Genomic DNA, 24,851 nt, shown 5'->3' with positions numbered 1-24,851 from the left:
GAATCCTGTGCCACACTTGAATTGTGTGCACACTATTTAATTCACTCTATGGATTTCCTTTGTCTGCAGAATTAAAATCTGTCAAATCTGCATTTCCCTGCAGTTTTTTAATTAAACCAACAATATGTGCTCAAATAAATGGCTCCTGCAAAATTAGCAGTACAGTGTTGCACAAATTAAAAGATACTTAAAATTCATAGTTTGCATATTTAATAAAAGATGACATTAGGTTCTGAGCTGCCTGTCTATCATTCCGAGTGCAGGACAATGAGGAAATCTTGTCACATGATATGGAGATAAGCCCTCATTACACTGGCTTTTAAACCTAGGGGACAAAACAACCCATTGAGAATTGTTCCAATTTGCCACTCGACCAAAATCAAAATGTATCATCGTGTCTGGTTTATTCCTTAAAAAGAATAAAATATTTGACTATCGATACTCTTTTGAGGTCTGCATCACAGTTGGTAGGATTTGCCAGAATTGCTTTTTTTGGCACCCGTTGAACAATATTTTATGTCAAAAGTTGAAAAATGATCTGACACCAGAGATGGACTGTTCTGCTCTTGCGAGCTCTTAGCAGTAGAATTTATAAAGCCGATAAAAATATACATTATTTAAATTTATAAATGTCATTACAATTCAGTTTCATTTGTTTCAAAGTCAATTCCATTACTGATTTCCAATATTGTAACTTAATTTATTGCAGCATTTTGTCCCTGTGACTACCAGACAACTTGGTTCACAAATCTAGGGTCACTTTCAAACATTGTAAATCTTTGTAAATTGCTGCCCAGGCAAGAACGGGGGTAACCAGTGCTTCTATCAGTCAGCATGGCTTGGGCTGAGCTCTACTGGTGTGAGCGGGACTAATTGGACCCGGTGGGATCTTCCATGTGAGAAACAAACTATTACAGATGGATCAGGCTTTTAAAAATGGTCTCCTAGCACTCACAGACCATATTCCCAGTAAAACAAATTGTGGTGGGACTGCAGTGTTCAATGAATAAATGTTACCCTCTGCCTTAAAATACAACTCCAAGCTTGCTGTTAATGCCTCCTTTGGCAATATTTTGTTAAACAACCGAATCATTCATTCAAACAATCTAGAATTACCCAGTTCACTAGAATATTATTTTTTCTAATAGAACTCTATCATCTTATTTAATAAAAATTCTCTCAATATATAGTGTTAGTAATTTTGTTAATTTTACAGCAAAAAAATTACATAAAGGCAATTTTGGTTACTCAAAGAATGAACCGTGTGGGTACTCAAGGTCTGAAATTCCACCTAGTCTTAGACAGTTAGATTGTTTTGTGATGCACTTTAAGATTTTGCAGCATTGTGGAAAATTCTCACATACAGCAAAGCAGGTTCTATTTAAGAAAACGGATACCAAATTTAGTCCTTATGAAATTTCCCTCATTTTGCACGATCTTAAATTGTAAGACAAAACAGTCTTATAGGCTAAAACTTGGTGCAAATTTAGGTCCTCAGTGTACGTAATTAAATTCCAAATTCTGATTTGCATCTGAAGCTAGTATTGTGATAGCAACAAAATGCAGTTATTCATTTGAAAGTGTTACTTGGTATTTATTTGTTCACTGACTCATTCTCGGGATGTGGATGATCCTGGCTTATGTCAGCATTTATTACTCATCCCTGGTTGACCCAAGAAGGTGGTGGTGTGCCTTTTCTTTTAAATTGTTGGAGTACTGGTAGAGATGATGTTAGGTAACAAGTTCCAAGATTTTGATTTAATCCCAACAGTTTTCTTTTTTATAGAAAAAACACATTCCTTTGGAATCTGTTTGAAATGTAGAATATATAGCTATAAACTCTGAATATATTTATTTTGTGTGTTTGTTCCTCTTTCCAGCTTCACTATATTCACAGTTCTCCTGGCGGGTCAGGCTCAGCCAATCTACCAGTTGCGAGTACAGTGTATGGCTATATTGGTTCACCTCCAGCTCAGCGCCATATCTCACCACTAGTGTGGCGTCTTGGACCAACTCACTTCCTGGAGGATGTTTTACCTGCTTCTAGCATCAGCACCATTTATGAACTAGGACCAAACTACATTGGAAGCTTCCAAGCTGTGTGTGTTCCATGTAAGTAAACAAATGCTTCAAATCTATGTATAAAATCCTAATTTTTTCCAAATGAATGTAATTTTGAATTAAATGCTCTTTACTCCCTCAGTCCTACCATCAGTGGCTGCACCTTTAGCAATTGTACCCCAGCTTTCTGCAATCTAAAATCTTTTTGTCTTGCACTTTCTCTGCCTTCAAAATCATCTTGGGAAATAAAAGTTTGATTTTTGTCTGTGTCTTTGGTCAACACTGTCAAATTCTCCCTCTTTCCTCTCTGCTTGTGTTCCTAAACTTTGTGAAATGCTTCAATAAGTTTATCCTATGCTGAAGATGCTATATATAAATGCAAGTTATTATTGTAGAGTATATTTGGCCTGGTAGATCTCTGCTCACAAGGGATGAGATACCTGTCACTGATTCTTGCATCAGATTCCCCAGTTTGTATTTATCTGTTGAAAATCCCTCTCACTTGCATTTCTTGTGCTCAACACATTGATATAAGCATGATGTTCCCACACTTGTCTCATGCTGTTATTTTATCAGTCTTGGATCTTAATGGAAAACAAAATCTTCCACTTAAAAGGGAGTGAAATATGGCTGTGTTGCATTCTCACTTTTTCTCTCATTCAGTTCAAGAGCTGATTTTGCCCCACTCCCTGAGGTTACAAACATGACCTGTAATGCTCTCAAACCCTTTTCACATTGAGTGATCTTTCAGGTCATTGAATTTCCTCTACAGAATGTTTTCAGAAACTCTCAGGATTACAGCGTTTTGAAAATTTCTAACCAACTTTACCGCAGAATGTTTGTACTCTAATCATAAGCATTAATATGACTAAGCAAGTCATGGCTTCCTTGCGTTAATTTAAGGTAAAATAGCAAATCGTTTTTTCAAAGAAAAAATCAGTTTGACCAATTTATTCTTTTAGTATAATTGAATTTGAACTTCTTCGGGTGGATGTTAAAGAGCCCTTTGACACTTATCAGCCATATGTTTCATAGGTAATTCACAGGGCAATTTTGTAAGGTCTATTGAGTGTTTTTGTAGGCAAAAGTAGCAGTACCCCACAAATAGCTAAGAATTGAATAACTAATTCATGTGAAGGATTGTTGGATTGAAGGATTTTTCAATAGTGTTGCTAGAATCTTTAATATCTATCCAAAGAATAAGCAGACAAAACCTCATTATAGCAACCAGATGTAGTATTACACTCTCTCCAAGCCCCAACCTAGAGTGCCCCCCTAAATTATGAATTTGAGTCGCAACAATTTTGACCGACAGGAGGAAAAACTGCCAACTGAGACAAGCTTCCATTACAATAGCAATTTTATGGTCTCCATTTTCTCTTATAAATGAATAAGAACAAAAATGTAAAGCAATAGTAATACATCATATAAAGAACAGTGCACAAGTGTCTTAGTCTAATACACCCTTCTTGTATATGTGAATGTCTTGGGTAAATTGCACGTGAAATAAAAGGTATTCTCTGGTTTGCTTTATATTCTTATCCTCAGGGCTATTCCACTTGTATGCCAATGATTGTGTTGAAATCTAGCTTCAGAACTTTGCATGTCATTGAAAATAGCATTGACATTAACTTGAACTCATAGCTTCAAGATAAAGATAACGGAACCAAAAAGGGCAAGAGTTTCATTATTAGTGAAAGGGTGATGGGCATGTGAAACAAACAAACATTAAACAGGCTTTCTTTAAACTCTGATTATTAAGCAGTGGTTGACATTCCATAACCGGCCTTGTAATGAGGCCACAATTGCTGTTCTTACTTTGATTTTGCGTGATGGCAAGCCTGAGCCTACCATCTGTGGTGCCTGAGCAAAGAATGGGGGCCATATGCAATTCATGTTATAAATGATCAGCGCTGTAACAAATGTGGAATAAGGGGTTCCACTGTGCCCGTGCAGCTGGTGCATCAGGAAACTAAATAGTTTCGGAAAGGAACTAGGAAAGGTTCTTGGAAAGTAAAAGATTCAGGGTTATTAGGTCAGGATACAAATGGGAAAGGAACGTTTGGGTTATTGGATGGGTGCTCAGGATGAGTTAATGATCTACGCTTGTCTGAAACCATTAGTTTGTTACTATTTATAAGCTTGAAAATAACAGGAGTATATCCCTGAAGGGAAAAATGGATATGGTAAATAGGAGGAAAACTGTAACAGTTCTGACATTATTTCAGCGTAAATTATCCTTGCCTTTGCGAAAGTTAAATTGGGATTTCCAGTGTCAACTGTGTCGCTGTGTATATCTTTGCAGTGAATTATCGCAACGATATCCTCATACTTTGCTGAATAAGTAAGATATTGTCATCGTAACATCATTAAAAGTTGCGAGCAAAAATACCCCAAACTTTCTCCAGTCAATCAAAAGTGATGTGCTGTCATTGAAAGTCACCCCTGTAGCAAAAAGCAATAAATTGAATTTTTTTTATTGTTTTCCTTGCACACCGAACTAATGTAATAAATAAAACAATACCAATTATCTGTCCCTATCCCTGTATTTTTTTATTTGAATTAAGGGTAATACTTGGACAATGTATTGTTCAAGAATAATATCCTCACTGTGCCACAATTATGCAGATTTATTCTGTTAAGAATGATGTACAGTTTCACTGCTTAGAATCAATCAATGCTTCACAGATATGAAATTCAGGTTTTCACATATAAAATAATCATACAATCAATGATCACAGTACCCATAGTGTAATAGAATTTATTTTAGAGAACATTTGGACTGGGTTCCTTCAGTGCTTTCTGTCAATGCATGGTTTGTTCTGGGGGTGAGTGTTACATCTTGCATTGAATATTCTATTGGAACTAAACTAGAAGCATGAGGCATTCGCTTCAGTGCGTTTTGTCCACAAAATATACAGTCAATTCACTTTACAGTATATTCTGTGAAGCGCTTTGAGACATTTCAACAACATGATAAGGAGCTATATCAAATGCAAGGATAGCAATGCTTATGTTATAATAATAATACTTGCATTTGATATAGCGCTTTTCACGTCTTCTCGACATCTCAAAGAGCTTCACAGAACAGACTGTAAAGTGAATTGAATGTATATTTATAGGCGAAACGCAACAGCCAATTGCGCACAACAATGTCCCTTCAAACAGTGGTGGATTGAAAATGACCAATTTATTATTGTTTTGTTTTTGGAGGGATTATTATTAGGCGTCTGGAGTAAGGAAACTTGCCCAAGGTTTCTTATGTTATTATTATAAGAGGTGAAAATTGGAAGCGGTACAAAGTGCAACTTTGATTAAATTATAAATTGTGCGTTTTTCAGCCTTAAGAATGATCTTTGTTTTATTGTTTTTAAGCCATTTCTAAATGGACTGAATATAATGACACCAATGATATTTAATAGGCATGCAGCAAAGTGCCCATTGCCCTGTATCATTTCAATAACTTATTTTACAAATGGGCTCTTTGAATATTTATTTGCCGTTGATAGATTTGTTTAAAGTTTCTGTCTTCTTTCAAGCTGTATGTGTATGCTGACTTTTTGTGCTAATCTGCTTACTCCCTCTTGTAAAGGTAAGGATTCCAAGTTAGAAACAGTTATTCCATCCCCCACCAGCTTGGTTCCTGAGGAAAAAGTATCATTTGCACTGTATGCATTGTCTGTTTCTACGCTAACAGTGGCCAAGATTCGAAAGAATTACAACAAAGTGGACAGCAAAACAATAGCAAAACAGGTGAGAGGTTTTCATTCAGTGGAGCTGAACAATCTTAAAAATTATGATCCTGTTCTCAAATGCCAGCCTGGTAGTGTTTTACTTGGTATTTTCATATTCCAATTCTCAGTAGAAACTAAAGATAGGTAATAATATGCGACAGGAAGGGTGGAGGACAGGGAGCGTAGGTGTCGGAGGATGACCAAAGGCATGGCCAAAGAGGAGGGTTTTGAAACGTGCAAGGGAGAGAGCAAAGTGAAGGGACTGTGGGATGGAGTTCCAAAGGGTGGGCAGCCTGAGGGGGAGGCAGTGACAGAGCCGGGCGATGTTGCGGAGGTGGGGGAAGGTCATGGCTCGGATCTGGGGTAGAAAGGACAGTTGAGGGTCAAACAAGATCCCAAGGTTCTGGACTGGCTCAGTGAGGCTCTAAAAATCCTAAAAGCAATGTTTCAAGAAAGGAATGTTTTTCCGCACCAACCCTAGTTTTGCATCAGAGGATCAGACTACCACTAGGCATTGCTTGTTCAGTGCACCAGCCTGACCCAATTTTCCTGATAATTTGTGTTCTGTTTGAAATCTGTGTCCATGCATATGGGTTTGTATGTGTGTCCTTCTCTCTTGCTCTTTCCCCCTTTCTATCATCTCTACTTCAGTGTTGAAATGTCGGTTTTATATCCTCCATAATGGGGAGACTACGTTAACCTCCTTATTCTCTATAACACAGTTAACATAGCCTCTGTCCATGAGTTGGGTGTGACTGGTCAGATTTTGTTCTCAACTGATAATTATTCATTTTCCTGTGTTGTACAGATGGCCATTTCTTCCCATGAAAATGCTACACCTGTGAAACTATTACACAATGCCGCAGGACATTTAAATGGACCAGCACGGACTATTGGCGCAGCTCTAATAGGATACTTAGGTACAATATTAATTTATCTAAATATTTCAGTTGAGCACATCTGAAATCCCACATTGCACATTATTGTATCTTTACTTTTTACAAACCTTGGCTCATGCCAACCTGCGCCTAATACTTTCCGGAATTAGGTAAACAGGATGAGCCCCTCCAGGGAGAGAGAGTGCATTCCATTCCAACAATCTGTCTCTGAGATTTCCATGTGTAGGTGGGACGCATGGAAATCTCAGCTTGTTTCGGCTACTCTTAAGCATGCTGATGGGTTTCTGCATATGTCAGACACCAGGCTGACCCTCCAAAAATTACTTAAAACGGTTGTAAGCTACACAAAAAAAATTGTGTGAGTGTAATTGAGACAATCTTTTTTTATTAATGTGCTTTGCCTTTATCCTTGAAATCATTTCATGGTAAAGTGGCATTTTGAAGAACATTTTATTGACTTGGGTTTTTACCTTTATTTGTTCGAGGTCTATATTAAGTTGTACCAATATCAAAAAAAAGCTCTCTTTATTGTTAATATCAACATTTTAAAACAAATTGAATGTTCCCTTCAATACATGTCTGCAACAATGGGTGTCACCTGTGTTTTTTTATATAGATTTGATTAGAATATGATTGTTTTCATACTAAGTTTATAACTATTATTTAACGCTTTTGTTTAAAAAACAATCACGCCTACTTAAGTGAAATATTTAATCTTTTGTTCTTCAGTTTCAATATTATTGACTAGTAAGTTTTGATGTTACAGAAAATGTGAAATTCTCAGATTAATTGTGACTTTTTTTTCCAAAAAGCAAAGCTTCATGTAACTTGCTTTCTGTGTTGACAGGCGTAAGGACTTCAGTTCCTAAGCCTGTTGCTACAACATTGCAGTACATTGGTGGGGCTGCTGCTATTTTAGGTCTTGTTGCAATGGCGTCAGATGTTGAGGGTCTGTATGCTGCTGTGAAGGCTCTTGTCTGTGTGGTAAAAAGTAACGCATTGGCCAGTAAAGAGATGGAGAGGATTAAAGGCTATCAGGTAAGAACTTTACTGGAACTTTTAGCAAAAAGGGGCTTGTTGGATCAATATGTGGTGTTTCATTAACTTATTAAAGCAAAAATGCATAAATATCTATTGATTTAAAGCAATGCAGTAACAGATAATGTGGAAATACAGATTATAAAGGCAAGGGACTCCACCCGCTCTATTATTTGTTCTAATTAAGGCAAAATAAATGATTTTATATGTGTGAAAATGCTCGATGGGTGTCTCTTAAAACCATGCATAAAAAGACAATCGCAAAGAAAGTTGTGTAGTACATGGGCAGCATTAAGATAGATTATGTCTGGATGATTAAGTATAGTAAATGATGAGAGAGATGCTTGGAAACAAGCGATGGCCTTAAATGCTTCAGGCAGAATGCAATAATTAGCTGCATATATTTTTGGGGATCAAAAATGTTGTATCGCATTAAACACTTGTTAAAAAAAAACTGGATGATTGAAATCTAAAATAAAGCCCATTAACAACTGTCAATACACATCAGATTATCTTCTGAAAGAGAAAGACCGGTTAACTATTTTGGTGTGACCTTTTGTGAGAATTGCAAATACATTAATGAATAGACCCTATCACCTCCATCCTCGCACGACTCCACTGGCTTCCCATCACACAGAGGATACAGTTCAAGATCCTGGTCTTCACCTTCAAAGCCCTCCATAGCCTTGCTTCCCCCTACCTCTGCGACCTCCTAACCCCCTACCAACCTGCCCACTCCCTCCACTCAGCGGCTCTGGCCTGCTTCACGTCCCCCGCCTCGCCCACCCCACCATTAGCGGACAAGCCTTCAGCCACTCTGCCCCCACCCACTGGAACTCCCATCCCACAGTCCCTCAGCCTCACGCCCTCCCTTGCCTCCTTCAAGACCCATCTCAAGACCTTCCTCTTCAACCTTTTTGATCTCCCTCCTTTCTCCTCCCCTGCCCTCCACCCTCCCCAGTTCCAATCCTCAGCTCTGGTCCTAAACACTGACTGTCCTGCGCCAACTGTATCCTCACGAAGTGAAAGGCATTATACAAATGTACTTTTGTTGTTGTAGTAGACAGTTGACGGTAATCTTTGTAGTGCATTGATAAACTATTACTAGTTACGATTGATTTTCTTTTGAATAAGGTATTTTATGTCTGGATGTGTGTGTGTTTCAGTTGTTGGCAATGCTGCTGAAGAAAAAGAGATCTCTCCTGAATAGTCATATTCTACATCTCACATTTTCGCTAGTGGGAACTGTTGACAGTGGCCACGAGACCAGTATCATCCCCAATTCTAATGGATTCCAGGATCTGCTGTGCGACTTTGATGTAAGACCTGGCACTTAGTAAAATGAAGTTGAAGTATATACAATTCAGTACCTGCATTTTACTGAGTCCTCGAATCTGGGCTCTGCACATGGAAGTATTGAGCAACCATTAGGGATGCTGCCTCATTTAATAATCGGATGCATCTGATACACATTTGGAGGTCAGATGAAACCATACTCAGAGCTGAGTATGGTTTGCACTGGGTCAACTATTACTACACGTCACAGTTTACATTAGGGCAAATTTCAAGTGGTTTGTGCAGTTAAATGAGAATGCCTGTCCACCATAGGTTTTGTAGTACAAATGTTCAAAAGAGGTAATGTCAGATTACATTTTTTTGTTTCTGATATCCTCCTGACAGGAAAGGCGCTATGTAAATTCAATTTGTTGTTTTTTTGTTGTAACGCTCAAATATTCCAGGAGAGGCCTCAGAAACTTTCAACGAGTGGGAAGCAGTGTAGTCAATCACAGCCTGGAACATGAAGGGCCCTCTGACTGCCTAGTTCTACAATATGATACACTTTACACTGCTGTAGCACCATTCACGTTGGATGGACACCCCAAAGCACTTAACAATTCTAGTTTGGCATTGGAGCTGAGGGTGGGTAGTTAGTGAGATTAACAAACTGCTGTCTCTAAGCAACCACACAGTTGGGATGATCTTCCTAAAGCAGCAGTTTAACCAAATATAAACAATTGTGAATGTTGTTAAAGTACAACATACCCATACTACACCATCTGTTTTCCAGGTCTGGCTTAATGCACCGTATGAGCTTCATCTATCTTTGTTTGAGCACTTTATTGAACTTCTGACTGAATCAAGGTACTCGATTACTTTAAAATGCTTTCACCTTTAACACTGATATATTAAAAGTTTTTTGCTCCTTATTCCTTTTGGAATATAAATGTGCCTCAATTCTACTTTCCAGCGAGGCTTCCAGGAATGCCAAGTTAATGAGAGATTTCCAATTGATACCAAAGCTCCTGCTTACTCTGAGAGACACATCTCTGTCACAGCCGACCATTGCAGCCATCAGTAATGTGCTCAGTCTTTTGCTGCAGGGCTTTCCAAACAGCAATGATCTGCTCAGGTACAGTCTGTAATTACTTCAAAGTATAGCGGAATAGCCCAATAATTTCATTTGAATGGATCTTCTGCAGGATTGTAAATATATAACATCCATACTTTATTTAGAGTTGTGCTTTTGTTTCCAAAGAAAAATAGTAAGGGGCAGAAAACCCCATCGCCTATTTATCTAGTTATAGGATGTGAATGATCCACAGTGGATGGATACCCATAGAATGTATCTTTTGCAAATGTATGATAGAAAATCTTTGTTTGAGCGCTTGGTGATGTGAACAAAAGAATGGAGAAATGAAGATTTTATTTTCTCAAATTTAGTAAATAGTAAAAATGCTGCTGAGGGTGTGTGTGTGTTTCAGGGTAATCGCTGCCATTTTCACTCTTTTTGTGCTTATCCAGGTTTGGCCAGTTTCTTTCCTCGACATTACCAACCTTCGCAGTTTGTGAGAAGTTCATAATCATGGAGGCTAATAATGAGGAAAAGGAAGAAGGTGAGCATTTTAATTCATGGGTACAAGCACGTTCAGATGTCACGCACCATACTTTCTAGTAACTTGTGACTTGGCTTCAAAACCTGCCACACTATGAAAATATAATTTACTGCATGACAGCACTGAATAACCTATGACTTCTAGCATTCTGCTTCATCCATTTCTCTCCTCTTTCTCTTTCTCTCCCTCACACATGCACACACGTACACACTGGCCCACACGTACACACTGGCCCACAAATACACACACACATACAATTTAGACTTCTGCTGCACCTTTCACATTGTGATCCCTTTCCCTCTAATAAGTTGCTTGGAAGCCATTGCTCTCTTCCAAACTAACAGTGCTGTGGAACATCCTCCCGACGTGAAAGGCGCTATACAAACGTAATTTTGTATTAAATGGTAGCCTGAATTGCAGCACTGAGAATAAGATTCGCTTACACTGAGATTTATTTCTGAATTATAAAAATGATCTGAATCTATCAAAGTTCGAGATTAGCTGTCCATGAATATTTTAAAGCTTTACAAATGTGCGAACATCTTTATTAATAATAAGCGTCAGAGCTGAGTTTTGACAATGTGGTGCTTGCTGTACTCCAGGAGTAGAGGATGACTTTGGTGGCCTTGTGTCAGCTAATACAATTCTACTAAGAAACCGACTTCTGGACCTCTTGCTGAAACTGCTTTTTGTTTCAAAAGACAAACCCAGCGTTGTTCATCAGTAAGTACTGCTAGAGATGCATGTCGGGTGTGTAGACTGAAGAGGTGATTCAGACTTTTTATTTGAACAACAGCTTTGAAATGATGATTGAACGCAAATGTGCAATTTGAGACCAAGTTTAACAGAAGAAATCGCACACTGCCACCTGGTGGCGGTTGGTGTACTGAGCCTGAGGATAATCTGATGGGTTCTCAAGCCACTCCTAAGTACCAATCTCCCTGAGTTTATAAGCAAGGAGTTGGCTCTTTCCCAATGCTTAAAATCATCACAGTGGCTAAGTGCAAGAGAGCCATGGATTATTTTCTATAATTAAATAAAAATGTTAGTTGTTTTGCTCAGTGCACAGCATCTAGCCTTCAGGAGTCATTTGAACAGAAAATGTTCCCTTTAGACTCTTCCATTTCTCCTTTAAACACTAATTAATATCCTTTTGATCTTAATATTCTTTGGCACAAAAGTAAATGCAAATTTATTCTTTTGCTCTTACTCAAATTTGCTCTTGTTCGTTTTAAAGAGAAGTGTTATAGTAAGTTCACGTGCCACAGGCTAGGAGATTTGAGTTGAAATGGCAGCCTTAGCTGGCGTTCACACTCAACATCCCTAGACAGTCTATGGCTGACCTGAGCTGGGTTGGTGGCTGAAGCCCAGAGATGCAAAATAGCACATTGATGTGACAAAGGTTAGCTTTAAAGAGGCACATCACTACTCACGACTGGCTGGCTGTGAATCATTCTGGTTGTGATACTAGTATGACCAACGTTTGCCAATCTGTTTTGCCAGAGTTAAGGATCCATGGACCATGAGGCTATGTAGGGAACAACTAACAATTAATACAAAGATCAGGAAACATTTGCTTTTCTTAAATGTTGAATAATATACATAGAACCAGACTATTATTTTGTTTTTCTTAAACATTGAGATTTTCTGTATTTGCCCATCTTGCATACTGTTTTTTAAAAAAATCCATTTTGAGATTTTAGCCTCTTACATGAAATATTTTGCCATTTCTTTCGTCCACTCCCATTCAACATTAAAAAAAACACATGCAGGTCATGTGAAGAATTGGTGAAGATTCAGGGTTTCGACTGGCTTCTGATGTTCATGGAAGAGCACTTGCATCCCACCACCATCACTGCGGCAATGAGAATTCTGGTTGTTCTGCTCAGCAACCAGTCCATCCTGGCCAAGTTTAAAGAAGGGCTATCGGGAGGTGGCTGGCTGGACCAGACCGACTCGGTTCTCACAAATAAAATTGGCACTGTATTAGGTATGTGTAAACGCGCTGTGTTACAATGTGCTTCTGATATTTGGATTACTTCCTCACCTCTCTGCAAACAGAATGGTAACATTTTTGGAATTGTGAGTTTATTAATGTGTAGTTTTATTGATTCGTAGAATTTAATAAATATTTTGAATCTGATGTAATATCTCTAGAACCAGGGCTCTCAGATACTCAGTACCCGGTTTGGTGGCAGTATTTGAGATTGTGAACTACATCAAATACAGATTACAATGGAAACTGAACTCCTTGGGATTGTGAACCAATACTTTTTGCTTTGTGTATTGCAAGTTGTTTAAGGAGCTGACTGTTGTAAACATTAGAGAAGTTAGAGAAGGTAGCAGTAAATTCATATTAGCAATAGGAATAATAGATTACAAAGCTTTACAATTCATTAAAAATTAAGAGAACATTTAAATTTAAAAAACGAGACCCGTATAAATCACTAACTCCTTGTCAATGACCCCAGTTTCACCCAATGTCTTGCTTGACATCCCCTCTCAGGAATGTTGGGCAACACTGTACAATAAAGTCTGACATGAGTTTCCCCATTATCAGCTTCTGATTTCATTAGTGCCACAGTGGACAGTTTATAAGTGGAGCGGAGACACTGTCTAAGAAACAATAAATCTATAGGAGCAACAGTCTGTTAATAATTCCACTTTTAAGTCTACATATTGTATTGAAGTTAGAAAATCTATCTCCCAATCAAATTCCTTTTTTGCTGGTGAATGAAAATGACGGATTGGCACTGAATCCTAGCGCTATCAGCATTGCAGAGCCAGGCAGGTAAGGAACAGAAGCACAGGAAACTGCAAATTAGCTAAAGCCACAGTGGACTGCAATAGATATACAGGCTTGGGTAGATAATAAAGAGATTAAAACAACACCAACTTTACGTTAACTCGTTCAGAAAGTAGGCAGTGGAAGCAGTTTACATTTTGAAATAATTATGGACCTGCAAATGTTCATGGCTTGAGTTCACATAGAATAGGCAAACAAAATTAGAATGAATATTTATAGTGCTCTGCACAAGGTTTAAGATTTTCAGATTTTAAAAATCATTTCATCCTGTATTTCATGTTTTATTTGGCATGTCAGTTGATTTCCGTATGTTGTGTGAATGATTAGAAACTTTCCTTGTTGGATTCAGCTACTGTCTAATTATAAATTGATATGCATTTGCTAAAGAAGTGCTGAATGTCAACAGAGCTTTTACAGTCCATGCTTTGTGTACTGTTTGTCCATTCATTCCTAATGCTAATTATTCAAATTCAGATTAGCATGAGATGTTCTAATATCCCTGCATATTGTACATGTGAGAAACACATGTGCAAACAACACAAATTTCAGAAGGGGGACGGAAATGCCAGACAGTTAGTTATTTTATACATACATATGTTAAACATCAGTAGGAAGGCTTTGTCAAGGACTAGTGGGAAAATGCAAACTGCATGATGCAGAGGATTTCACCTGGGGCTGCATTTTGGGTGCAATAATTATTCCCTAGTTTCCTTCCTGTTAAAGATGGGAACATTAGCAAGGGTTCCTGTGCCTCAACCCTTGTTGAGAAGCGCACTTGTATGAATGTCAAGTTGGGACAGGATAGATATCGGAAGTGATCGTATAATCTGTCATGCTCACTATCAAAGATCACACGTGAGTACTAGCCATTTATGAGCTATCAGAGTGAGCTGTGCTGTAGTACTGTACTGAAGTGTAGGAAAATTGAGTTGAACCTATTGAGTAGAGGAGGATCGTAAGGGTTAGTTTGTAGAAGAAACATTGGCCAGAAGAAATCATTATCTGCTTACAAATAACAATTGGTTGAATGCAGTCTCAATGTAAGTCTTCAATTCATCACAAACCGGGTGCTTAATGGAGGAAGAAACAATGGTCAGGTCCATGTGGAAGCAAGGATTTGTCTTCATTGAAGGTGAATTTATAATATAGTCATCCTTCAGAGTTTATTCAGCGCAGTTGAAATGCTTTCTAGTCAAACATCTCTTGGAAGGATCTCTCAGAGGATAGAGAGGCTGATAGGTAGCAGATGTGGTTTAATGTAGCTAAGTGTAAAATAATTGATAATAATATAATAATAATCTATTCAATGCAACAAACAAATCAGCACAGAGCTTCAGGGGTGAGTGAGTGGTGATGCATTGAAATATGCAGATGAATCTTTACATCATTAAGAAAGACAAATAAGATACTGGGTTACATTATCCGAGAGAGAGTGCAAATCAAAAGAGATTTTTGTTTGATGTAAGAAGTTTTGGTTATAGATTAGCTGGAATATTGTATACCAAATTTTAGGAAGAATATTCTTAATAAAGAACAACAGTTGAGTGCCCAAAGATAGTGTCAGGTTTTGGGAATGCTATTTTCTGAGGAAAGATTAAGAACGTTAAGGTGATTTCCTTTAGAACAAAATATACTAAAAGTTATCTGGTGTAGTTTTCAAGGTTGTGAAGGAATTTGGTTGGTTAGGGCAATTGTTCAATAATAATACAAAGTAATCCATGCATTTGATATAGAAATCCATCACATTATCACAACATCTCACTTCTGACAATGTAACACTGCATTGATGTGTTAGTTTACTATGACTCGAACCCACAGCCTAATACTGTTCTGACTCGGAGATAAGTGTGCTACCAACTGAGCCAGGCTGATTGATACCTTACTCAATATGGTGAATGTTTTCGAAAGTCAGGGACATAAATTTGAAACAAGTTACCGATGAATGCCATTAAAGTAGATGGTTAAAAAAAAAAAATTATAACAGCAACTAGATGATTTTTTCGCAAAAAGAAGGGATTGACGAATATGGTGAGATTAAGTAACACATGCTCAAGGAGATGTACTTTTAAGTTTAGATTGGAGTTCTAGGAAGAAGTATTCTGTCTTATCCAATTGGAAATGTGCATATAATGGGAAACTTCAGTGATATGGGAAGAGAAATAAAGACCTAAGTTTCACCAGTGTTTTAAAAATATAGTGCACTCCTTTATCATTTGCCCACAAAATATACAATCATTTCACTTTACAGTATATTCTATGAAACGCTTTGTGACGTCTTGAAGACGTGTTAAGGTGCTATATCAAATGCAAGGATTATCATTATTATCTGAATTTTGTTTAACTTACTTTTCAGGTTTCAACGTTGGCAGAATTGCTGCTGGTAGATCAACAGTGCGTGAAATAAACCGCGATGCTTGCCACGTTCCTGGCTTTCCGGTGCTTCAGTCATTCCTACCGAAGCATACCAGTGTGCCTGAGCTCTATTTCCTCCTAATGGCCCTTTTCCTCCAGCAGCCAGTTACTGAACTGCCAGAAAACTTACAGGTAAACAATATCTATATAAAACCGAGATTGTCTTGAGTGTTCATTTTAGTAAATTCAGGACACAGTCGTAAGCTGCAGATACCGTGAAATTGTTCCAACTATACAACAGGTTCTCCATAAAACGTACTCCCATTCCAATCTGCCCGATGAAAAGAATGGAATGGGAAGGATCTGTAATTATCTGTGAACATGATTTGTTTTTTAAAAAGGAATTAGGCTAAGGATGATGTTATTGTTACAAAGCAGCTGGGAGGAATGGGAAACGCATATTAATAATAATAATAATCCTTGCATTTGTTATAGCGCTTTTCACATCGGGAGGACATCCCAAAGCGCTTCACAGAACACACTGTAAAGTGAATTGACTGTATATTTGTGGGCGAACGCGGCAGCCAATTGCGCACAGCAATGTCCCACAAACAGTCGTAGATTGAAAATGACCAATTTATTATTGTTTTTGGTTTTGGAGGGATTATTATTAGGCTCTGTGTGGAGTAAGGAAACTTGCCCAAGGTTTCGCCCTGCCTGGAATTGAACTCAGGTTTCTCGCTTGCAAAGTGAATGCTCTAACCACTGAGCTACAGGACTCCACTAATTGTCCCCCATTCGAAAGTTACTGTCAATGTTATATACTTCACTGGCTTTATTCGATGGTTTAGCTATTTGCATTTAACCCCCACCCCTCAAAACACAAATAAAGCTGGAGGCTTAACTGGATATATACCTTGTTGTGCAATTAAGTTAAAAAATGCTCCCTTTGTGAATCTCCATGTGCGAGAATTATTATCAAATAATTACCCAATAAGTATTGAGTGTTTGGGTAGATATACCATATGGGCATTTTACAGACTTCAGAGTGTCCATGAACATCTCATTATTGACAAATCCATTGAATCACTTGGAAAAATCCCCATCTCCATCTTGCCGATTCTGCTCAGCACCAGCTAATAAAGGTCTCCTGGCTGCTTATGATTTGTGAACAACAAAACACTTTGGTGTTTTACGTCTGACTATAAAAAGGTTATAGCATAGACCCAAACCATTTGGGCTCCTCAAATCTGCACTGATGTTTTTCTCCACAGGAGACGTTGATCTAATCCCACTTGCTCCCCATTCCCTTTAATACTCTTGTTCAGGCATCTAATTACAAAATTGGTATCTTACATGTTAATTGCTGTACACACATTATATAATTTGCATTTATATAACACTTCATGATGGGAGGATGTCTCAAAGCACTTTACACATTATTTTTATTTTATCTACCATGTTTGTTTAGCTTGTTGCATAATTTCTCTAGGTGGAAAAGGAAGACAGCACAAAATGATTCATGATGTCTCTCTCCAGCTATTTTTTGATGAGCTGCATTTCCAAATACTTTCTATATCCAAACTGATCATTTGACAGTTTAGTTCAGATCAAATGTATTTTAAAGATTGTTTATCTACCACACAGATTATGGTGAAGGGTGTCTTGTGAAGCAAAATGACAGAAATGTTTTGTATAATACAGTCATGATCATGGTCCTGTGTTCTGCAATACATTTATGAATATCAGGGTGAAAGGTTCAGCCAAGCATGTTCTGTAGATGACAGGTCCTTTTAATGTAATTAGAACATTAACCTGTGAAGGTTGACAGACAAGATGATAGAAGGAGCAGAAACCAAAATGTGATCATGATGCACATCAATTGTAATAAACTCCATTAAATGCACTGGTCCACACGTTTGTCTCTTCTTGGTTTGTTTCAAGTTGTGTACATAAACAGTCCATTTTTTGACATTCTGTGATACAACTTGCAATAAAACCTTTATTTTTTGAAAGAAGTTCCTGTGGAAACTTGTCAACTTTTGATGCTGTAAGCCAAGGGGATGCAGCACAGATAAAAGCGTGAAAATTGTTCTTTGCTGGCGTTGGGATTAGACTGCCTTTTACTAACATTATTGTGCTGCAGATGGTACTGTCCAGTGAAGGAATGCAAGGTGTGCAGCAGTATTCTTGCTTTGTTCCCTTGAGCAGATCATTTCCAAAGTGCTGGCAATAAAAGTGGGGCTTGGAACAAAGCAGAAATTGAATGATTGTGAATAAACTGCTTTTAATTTTTTATTAAAATGAAGGTGCATTGAAGGTAATTTCCATGTGCCATTAGCAAGAGCACTGCTCCCAGATTTCATTGCAGGGTAAAATAATGACCTTGAATGAATTTTGTCCTAGAATTCATTTAAATTTGTATCCCAACCACTAAAATAATTATAACACTAAAATAATTGTGTTATAACACTTATTATAATAGAGTGTCATAATGTTGGACGCTGCTAACATTTTCTTCCAATATAGAGCTACCTCTCCCAAGTTGGTCTTTTCCAAATGGGATATTTAACATTCCTATTCTCTGTTGATGCTGCACCTTTTTGCTGATAAAATAGAATACCTACTCGGAGGATTATTTAACAGATGTCAATCAAATGTGTTGTTTATGTTCTCTTTTCTCAATGTAGTTTGATCTGGATTCAATCTGGACATTCATCTTTGGAGTACCAGCTTCCAGTGGAACAGTGGTTGCATCTGTTCATACAGTGTGCTCAGAAGCTGCTTTCTTATTGCTGGGTATGCTCAGGAGCATGCTCAATCTTGTAAGTGTTGCCATTAACTCCAGAATAAATTTTACGGACCCTTAGGAAATTATGCAAAATTGCAGCTTTCGGTAAAATCAAACGTTTCTCAGAAAAATCTTCAAAGCTGCGTGTAACCTGATTTGAAGAAAAATGTTGATATCAGAATGTTCAAGAACTAGTTTGATGTTACAATGTGTAGGCAATTAAGGGCTGGTATTTGGAAAGATGAGGTCAGATGGGCAAAAGGCCTTTGTAATGGTCTCAGTAGTGCAGTACCTGAGCCAGGTGGGGCCACAGTATTTCAAAGCAAAAAGGGCCACTTTCGTCCAAACTGATCTTGTGACCCAGAAAGCCAAAGCCCTAAAGCAGGGGGTCTCCCACTGGTTGATCACTGCTAGGAAGCCAAGAGGAAGGAGCAATAGAATTGCTTTGTTATTGAGTCCAATTGAAAACGAAGCCAGTTGTGTGACGTATTTCATGCATATCAAAATAAAAACATCAAATTTCATGTTTAAACTGCAGTAAATACTGCTCCTTTTTGTTTTTACTGAGCGTGCGCGAGACGTCACCTAGCGGCGATCGACCGGTTGGAGGCCCCTATCCGAATAGATAGAGTGATCATTGCTTTAGGTTTCACGTGTGTCAGACACCTGGCTGACCAAAAAATCAAATAAAAAGAGTTGAAAAGAAAGCTAGGAAAGGAGGAAGAATGTTTCATGTTGGTAAGCCGCACAGTTAACATTATAACTGATAATAAAAAAAAAGCCGGAAACTGCTTTAGCATTTCCATTTAGAAACGGGGAAATAAAATAAAAAAAATAAAGTGTCTATTTACTCACTAGGCCGTAAGATAGATGTTTTATGCTACTGCTGTGGATAGGCCTTGAATTATCTGTTTTATTAGCATGCATTAAACTTTAAGGTGGCTTTAACATAAAGTTCACATAGTAAAAGGTTTATTTTTCACATGTTGATTATGTTCTTCCCCCCCTTAGCCCTGGCAGTCAGAAGAAGAGGGCTCCTGGCTCAGAGAATACCCAGTCACTCTGCTGCAGTTCTTCCGTTATTTATATCACAATATTCCAGATCTAGCTCCGTTTTGGACAAGCCCAGAGTTTCTCTGTGCATTTGCAGCCACAGTCTTTCCATTTAACATCAGGCCATATTCCGAAATGGTACGTGTTTAACATATTTTGGATGAGGTTCGTACATGCAACAGACACATTTACATTGGAACTTGTTGGTGGCATGGTTAGTGGTGCATTTTGGGTTTGTATCTGTTATTTGTTAGATGATGCATTCTCCACATCGCTCTGAGTGTTTGAACTCTGTGGACTTCTTCATTAGGCCAAGGGGAAAATGAGAGGCTCATGTGTACCTCATTGTTGTTATACATGTTTGATGTGAAAGTTGTGTTTGCACCAGCGTAGCTATTCCTCCCCTTCTGTCCCTGCATATAAACAAACTGGATGACCAATGGGCATTTGTTTTCTTTTAATATATGTTGTGAAAGTAAGGAAAAGGACAACTCTTATTGCTCTGTCTTTCTAGGGATTCAATCTGTATAATATCTTCCCAATTATATTTTGGAGTCATTCAATTATTTCCCTTGCTTCCCAAACAAATTTTGGAAATATGGGAATGATATGTTACTTTCTTGACTTTCCTTTGAACAAATTGTTTTGTTCAGCTTGAGTGTAATATCAAAGTCATTAAATGATTCATTCCTAATGCACATAATAACTGAAAGTAACCGATCTAAAAGAAAAAAAATTGAATGTCTATAAAATGCTATGTTTAATGGAAAGTTTGCTTTTTTTTAAACCCAAACTACTTCCACATGTTATATATTAGGCAGACTTTGTTCTAATGGAAGTTGTCTCAAGTAAATTGATCAACTAATCTGCAAGATATAATCAAAACGCAAAATACTGCAGATTCTGGAAATCTGAAATAAAAACAGGAGTCGCTTAGAACACTCAGTAAGGTCAGGCAGCATCTATAGAGAAAGGAAAGTGAGTCAAAGTTTCGGGTCCATGACCCTTCGTCAGAACTGTTCTTCGTCAGAACTGTTCTGACGACGGGTCGTGGAACCGAAACGTTGACTCACTTTCCTTTCTCCATAGATGCTGCCTGACCTGTTGAGTGTTCCAAGCGACTTCTGTTTTTGCTGCAAGATATATAATGTTTTGCGACATTTCTGTGAGAATTAAGATGGGGGAAAGAGTTTGGTCTGAGTAATGTAAAAGTGCAAATGGGAGAAAAGGAATACCGACCAACAATTCTCAGAGTATTGTGGTAGATTTTGTGTTTGTGAGATGCATTTTTTGTAACATGAATTTTCCAAGTCTCCTTGATTGTATCATCAAAACACATGCACACAACACATGTGCACACCCACACACACACACACCCATCCCCATCCCCCTATTCATATATACACACACACTATAACTAGTAGCAGTGAACTTGTGTTGGCGTGATTTACAAATATTGTTACAAAAAGTTTGAATCGCAATCCCGTTGTGAGTAGCATATCATGTTTGCGAGATTGCTGTGATAATTAACTCTATGTTGAAAATATGTCAAAGAAAAATTAAGGTAATGAAATCAAGTTTTAGGTCGTTGTGTTGAGATATATCTAATGAGAATAAAGTTTGAAACAAGATGATAATTCAACTAAGCAAAATGATGGCACAATAGTAACTTACTGGTGAAATAATCTCTCTCTTGACTTTTACTTAGGTGAGTGATCTGGATGATGAAGTGGGTTCCCCTGCTGAGGAGTTCAAAGCATTTGCAGGAGACACTGGCATGAATAGGAGTCAATCTGAGTATTGTAACGTGGGGTCCAAAACCTTCTTGACCAATCATCCCGCTAGGAAATTTGTCTTCGACTTCATGCGTGTCCTTGTGATAGACAACCTGTGTCTTGCACCCGCTAGTAAACAGACAACGCTTATCGACTTACTGTTGGAGGTAAGTGATCACATATCATTCAATAAACCCTTTTTCTGATTTTGGAAGGAATATTTTGTATGTCTGAGCAGTTAGGTAATCCGTAAGACTTTCTTTGCAGCAATTGTTTTGTTTCAATATGTATTTTCTGAATCTTAAGTATAGTAGTATATTCCTTAGTCATGTAAGGTAGAATACAATGAAAATGTTTTACAACAAATTTTCATCCTGATAGAATTACATTAATTTTACTCTGCACCACTTTTAAGTGAATTCTGATTCAATTGCAGAATGTACATTTTATTTACTTTATTTACTTCTCTTCTGATTTAATGAACCTTTAAAAAATATATATAATATTGTAAGTTGTGTAATGGATAGCCCAGCTTCTGGCAGTATTGGTGAATATGCACTGTTCAAAGTGTTTTTTGATTGGTAAAAAGATCACCTTATGTTTAAGTTACTAACAAAAGGTGCAGTGCAATCAAATTTCTTTCAAATGGAAGTAACCTCCATTATAACACAGTCCTCTGGGTCAAACATCTCAGAGGCCACCTTATAACTGAAATGCAAAGAAATGTCAGGTTGTTGCTGATGTTACATCCTCTGTGCGAAGTGCAGTAAGCACTGCTGACAACAACACCTTTGTGAATGAAGTGACATTTGTACACTTCCTGTATACAATCAACTCACAGGAAGTGGTGATCTGATAACCCAGACATTGATCTTTTTGGAATAGGAAATGGGTATTCACCACCAGAAGCCTGGTGCACAGGGTTTCCAGTTAGCACCGGCCCCTAGACACCAGTACCATAAGACAGGCACTAAACTGGGTAAATATATGGTTGGTATAGCGGGCTTCTAATGTATTAAATTTGAAACAGTGCACTCAATAGCCCTAATATAAAATTCCATTCACTCTAATCTTCGAGATTATAGTAATGTCACTTTGTATTTAACTTTAGAGGCAATTATTTGGGCAAGTCTAGGAATTCAAGGTGGTGTTTGTTATACTGGAGTCTGTAGTTCTGGTTGAGTCTTTCAGCTGCCTTGAAAGATAAATCACTGAAACAAACTATGTGCAGTTACATCCTGTATAATTAAAGGAGGATAATTTCTTATCTTGTTTCCCCCAAGCCCAGTTCAATATGTGAGCGATTCATATATTTTTTTTAAAAAATTGATTTACTGGTATTCTATTAGTCCTGAATGGTTAAACAACCCTGAATAGACATGGATTGCATCCCTGTATATAATGAAGTTGTATGTTTAGATGATATAATGCTGCTTAATGAAATCAATCTTTTTATTTTCTAGGCTTCACCTGATAGATCAACACGGACTCAGCAAAAAGAATTCCAAACTAATATTTTGGACAGTGTGATGGATCACTTGCTGGCAGCAGATGTTTTGTTAGGTAGGTCTAAATGGAGTTCTTTGTGCAGAAGAATTTGACCTTGCCTTCGATCATCCTCCCACTTCCATCCCCCTTCCCCTCCATCCCTCTTGCCTCCAACCTCCAGCTCGGGTACAAACACTTCACTGTCCAGCACCTTGGGACGTCCTCCTGTCATTGAAAGCACTATATAAATGCAATTTGTTGTTGGTTGGTTGATGTAATTTACTGGAAACCTGTTAAAGAGTTTCCTTTCCATCAAAAGCTCAGATTCTAATGCTTGGGTTAGTTGGACACAGATGCAACCAATCAATATCTGACTATTAAAAATTCCTTCAAATCTGACAAGTAATTTGCCTGCACAGTGTAAAGGGTCACCTGGGCACAGCACCGTGATGTTTAGAGATCACAGGCTTTCTTGGTGAATTAGAGAAAGACTGCTTTAAGAAAGGAATATTTGCAACATGAAAGGTGAACCCAATCAACCAAATATGGGCAATACGCAGTTTGATGTGCAAAGACCTTCAGATTTAAGTGCATCACAAGTGAAATGCAACAGACTCATACAATTGATATTTATACCTAGAAGTCACTTAAGTTAGGAGTTCTTGTTTTCCATGGGCTCAGGGTGAAGCAGGCCAGCTATGATCTGCTGGGTTGGTTTGCTAAGGTCCCTGACTTGTTAAGAATAAGGAGGAGAATTACTGCTGCTCCGTGATTCTTAGCTTGAACAAAACTATGGTTTCAGCTGCAATCGGAAACTTGGACAATGTTCCCAGCCAGAACCAGCCTAGTTTTTGTAGGATATGGGACAGACTAGACCAAAACTATATCCAATTCTGTTATCCTGGGATGATGGATTAAATTATTAACCATTCCAATCAATTTAAGTGGCCTTCTGTGATGCATTAAAATAATCCTTGCATACGTTTGTGGATTGGTTACCTATTTACCTTATTTGGGGAATTCCAGATATTTTATAATAGTGGTGAGCATGTTCAAAGCTGTACACCGCTGCATGTCAGCAACTTAGCTCATTAGGGTTGAGGAACGTAGACCAAAGAAAAATAAACACTTGAGTCAAGGGAAAATGTCTGTATTCTTACGCCTTGGTCAATATGTGTTTCCTGTGATTTACATGGAGCAGCTGCTTTTTAGAAGGGTCAGGCTGACTGGTAAATTTTCCAGCTCAACATGGATTTAGTGGGCTTATGTTTTCAAGTGGAACTCTAGCAGGTGATGTTTCGCTTCATTAAACTTCCTTACTCACAAATACATAATTTGGTTGTATGCTCAGCTGTTCACTCAGCAAACTCGGTGAACCTTCTACAGACCATAGGAACAGGAGGAAGCCTTTCAGCCCATCGAGCCCATCCTACAGAGCCTATTGCTGTTCTTCATTTAAAATCGTCTAATGTAGGAATGCCATCGTTGTCCGTTGCTGTGAATGCCATCCTACATTTTGGTGTATTTCAGAATGCTTTATTTTTTGCACAATTGTTTCAGGTGAAGATGCAACCTTACCCATCACCAGTGGAGGAAGTTACAATATTCTGGTGAACAATGTATTTTACTTTACTCAGCGCGTTGTGGATAAGCTTTGGCAGGGGATGTTTAGCAAGGAGTCCAAGATGGTGGTCGAATTTATTGTCCAGCTGATAGGACAGGTAAGATACTTTGGGAAATTATTTTTTAAGAAAAGTATTATTAAATATAAACTTGAGAATGTCCCATTTTAGTTTGTGTTTCACGGTTGATTAAGATTAGGGGATTTTAAATGTTTTATAGAGGTAATATTTGAACTTGCTTGAGTAGTCAGCCATTGATCCGCTGACATTTCTACTTTGAGTGACAAGGATTGACAAGGATGCTGATACAGGACTCCACAGGACGTGGAGTCCTGTAG

At 38.0% G+C, this 24,851-nt stretch overlaps 1 protein-coding gene across 1 annotated transcript in view; it reads left to right on the top strand.

The window, feature by feature from the left end:
* The window catches only part of wdfy3 (WD repeat and FYVE domain containing 3), a 226,536-nt gene that overhangs the window by 141,785 nt on the left and 59,900 nt on the right, over nucleotides 1–24,851 (top strand). The window contains exons 21-36 of the mRNA XM_042340146.1: nucleotides 1,881–2,112; nucleotides 5,654–5,814; nucleotides 6,604–6,715; nucleotides 7,542–7,732; nucleotides 8,899–9,051; nucleotides 9,801–9,874; nucleotides 9,981–10,142; nucleotides 10,535–10,626; nucleotides 11,229–11,349; nucleotides 12,399–12,616; nucleotides 15,786–15,976; nucleotides 18,475–18,609; nucleotides 19,587–19,766; nucleotides 21,337–21,570; nucleotides 22,867–22,966; nucleotides 24,452–24,612. Of these exons, the coding sequence (XP_042196080.1) occupies nucleotides 1,881–2,112; nucleotides 5,654–5,814; nucleotides 6,604–6,715; nucleotides 7,542–7,732; nucleotides 8,899–9,051; nucleotides 9,801–9,874; nucleotides 9,981–10,142; nucleotides 10,535–10,626; nucleotides 11,229–11,349; nucleotides 12,399–12,616; nucleotides 15,786–15,976; nucleotides 18,475–18,609; nucleotides 19,587–19,766; nucleotides 21,337–21,570; nucleotides 22,867–22,966; nucleotides 24,452–24,612 (2,517 nt within the window). The remainder of the gene's footprint in view (nucleotides 1–1,880; nucleotides 2,113–5,653; nucleotides 5,815–6,603; nucleotides 6,716–7,541; nucleotides 7,733–8,898; nucleotides 9,052–9,800; nucleotides 9,875–9,980; nucleotides 10,143–10,534; nucleotides 10,627–11,228; nucleotides 11,350–12,398; nucleotides 12,617–15,785; nucleotides 15,977–18,474; nucleotides 18,610–19,586; nucleotides 19,767–21,336; nucleotides 21,571–22,866; nucleotides 22,967–24,451; nucleotides 24,613–24,851) is intronic.

Source organism: Callorhinchus milii, unplaced genomic scaffold (assembly GCF_018977255.1).
Source record: "Callorhinchus milii isolate IMCB2004 unplaced genomic scaffold, IMCB_Cmil_1.0 Scaffold1, whole genome shotgun sequence".
NCBI lineage: Eukaryota > Metazoa > Chordata > Chondrichthyes > Chimaeriformes > Callorhinchidae > Callorhinchus > Callorhinchus milii.
The sequence above is the reverse complement of the archived record's forward strand: the minus strand, read 5'-3'. Positions and strand labels throughout refer to the sequence as shown.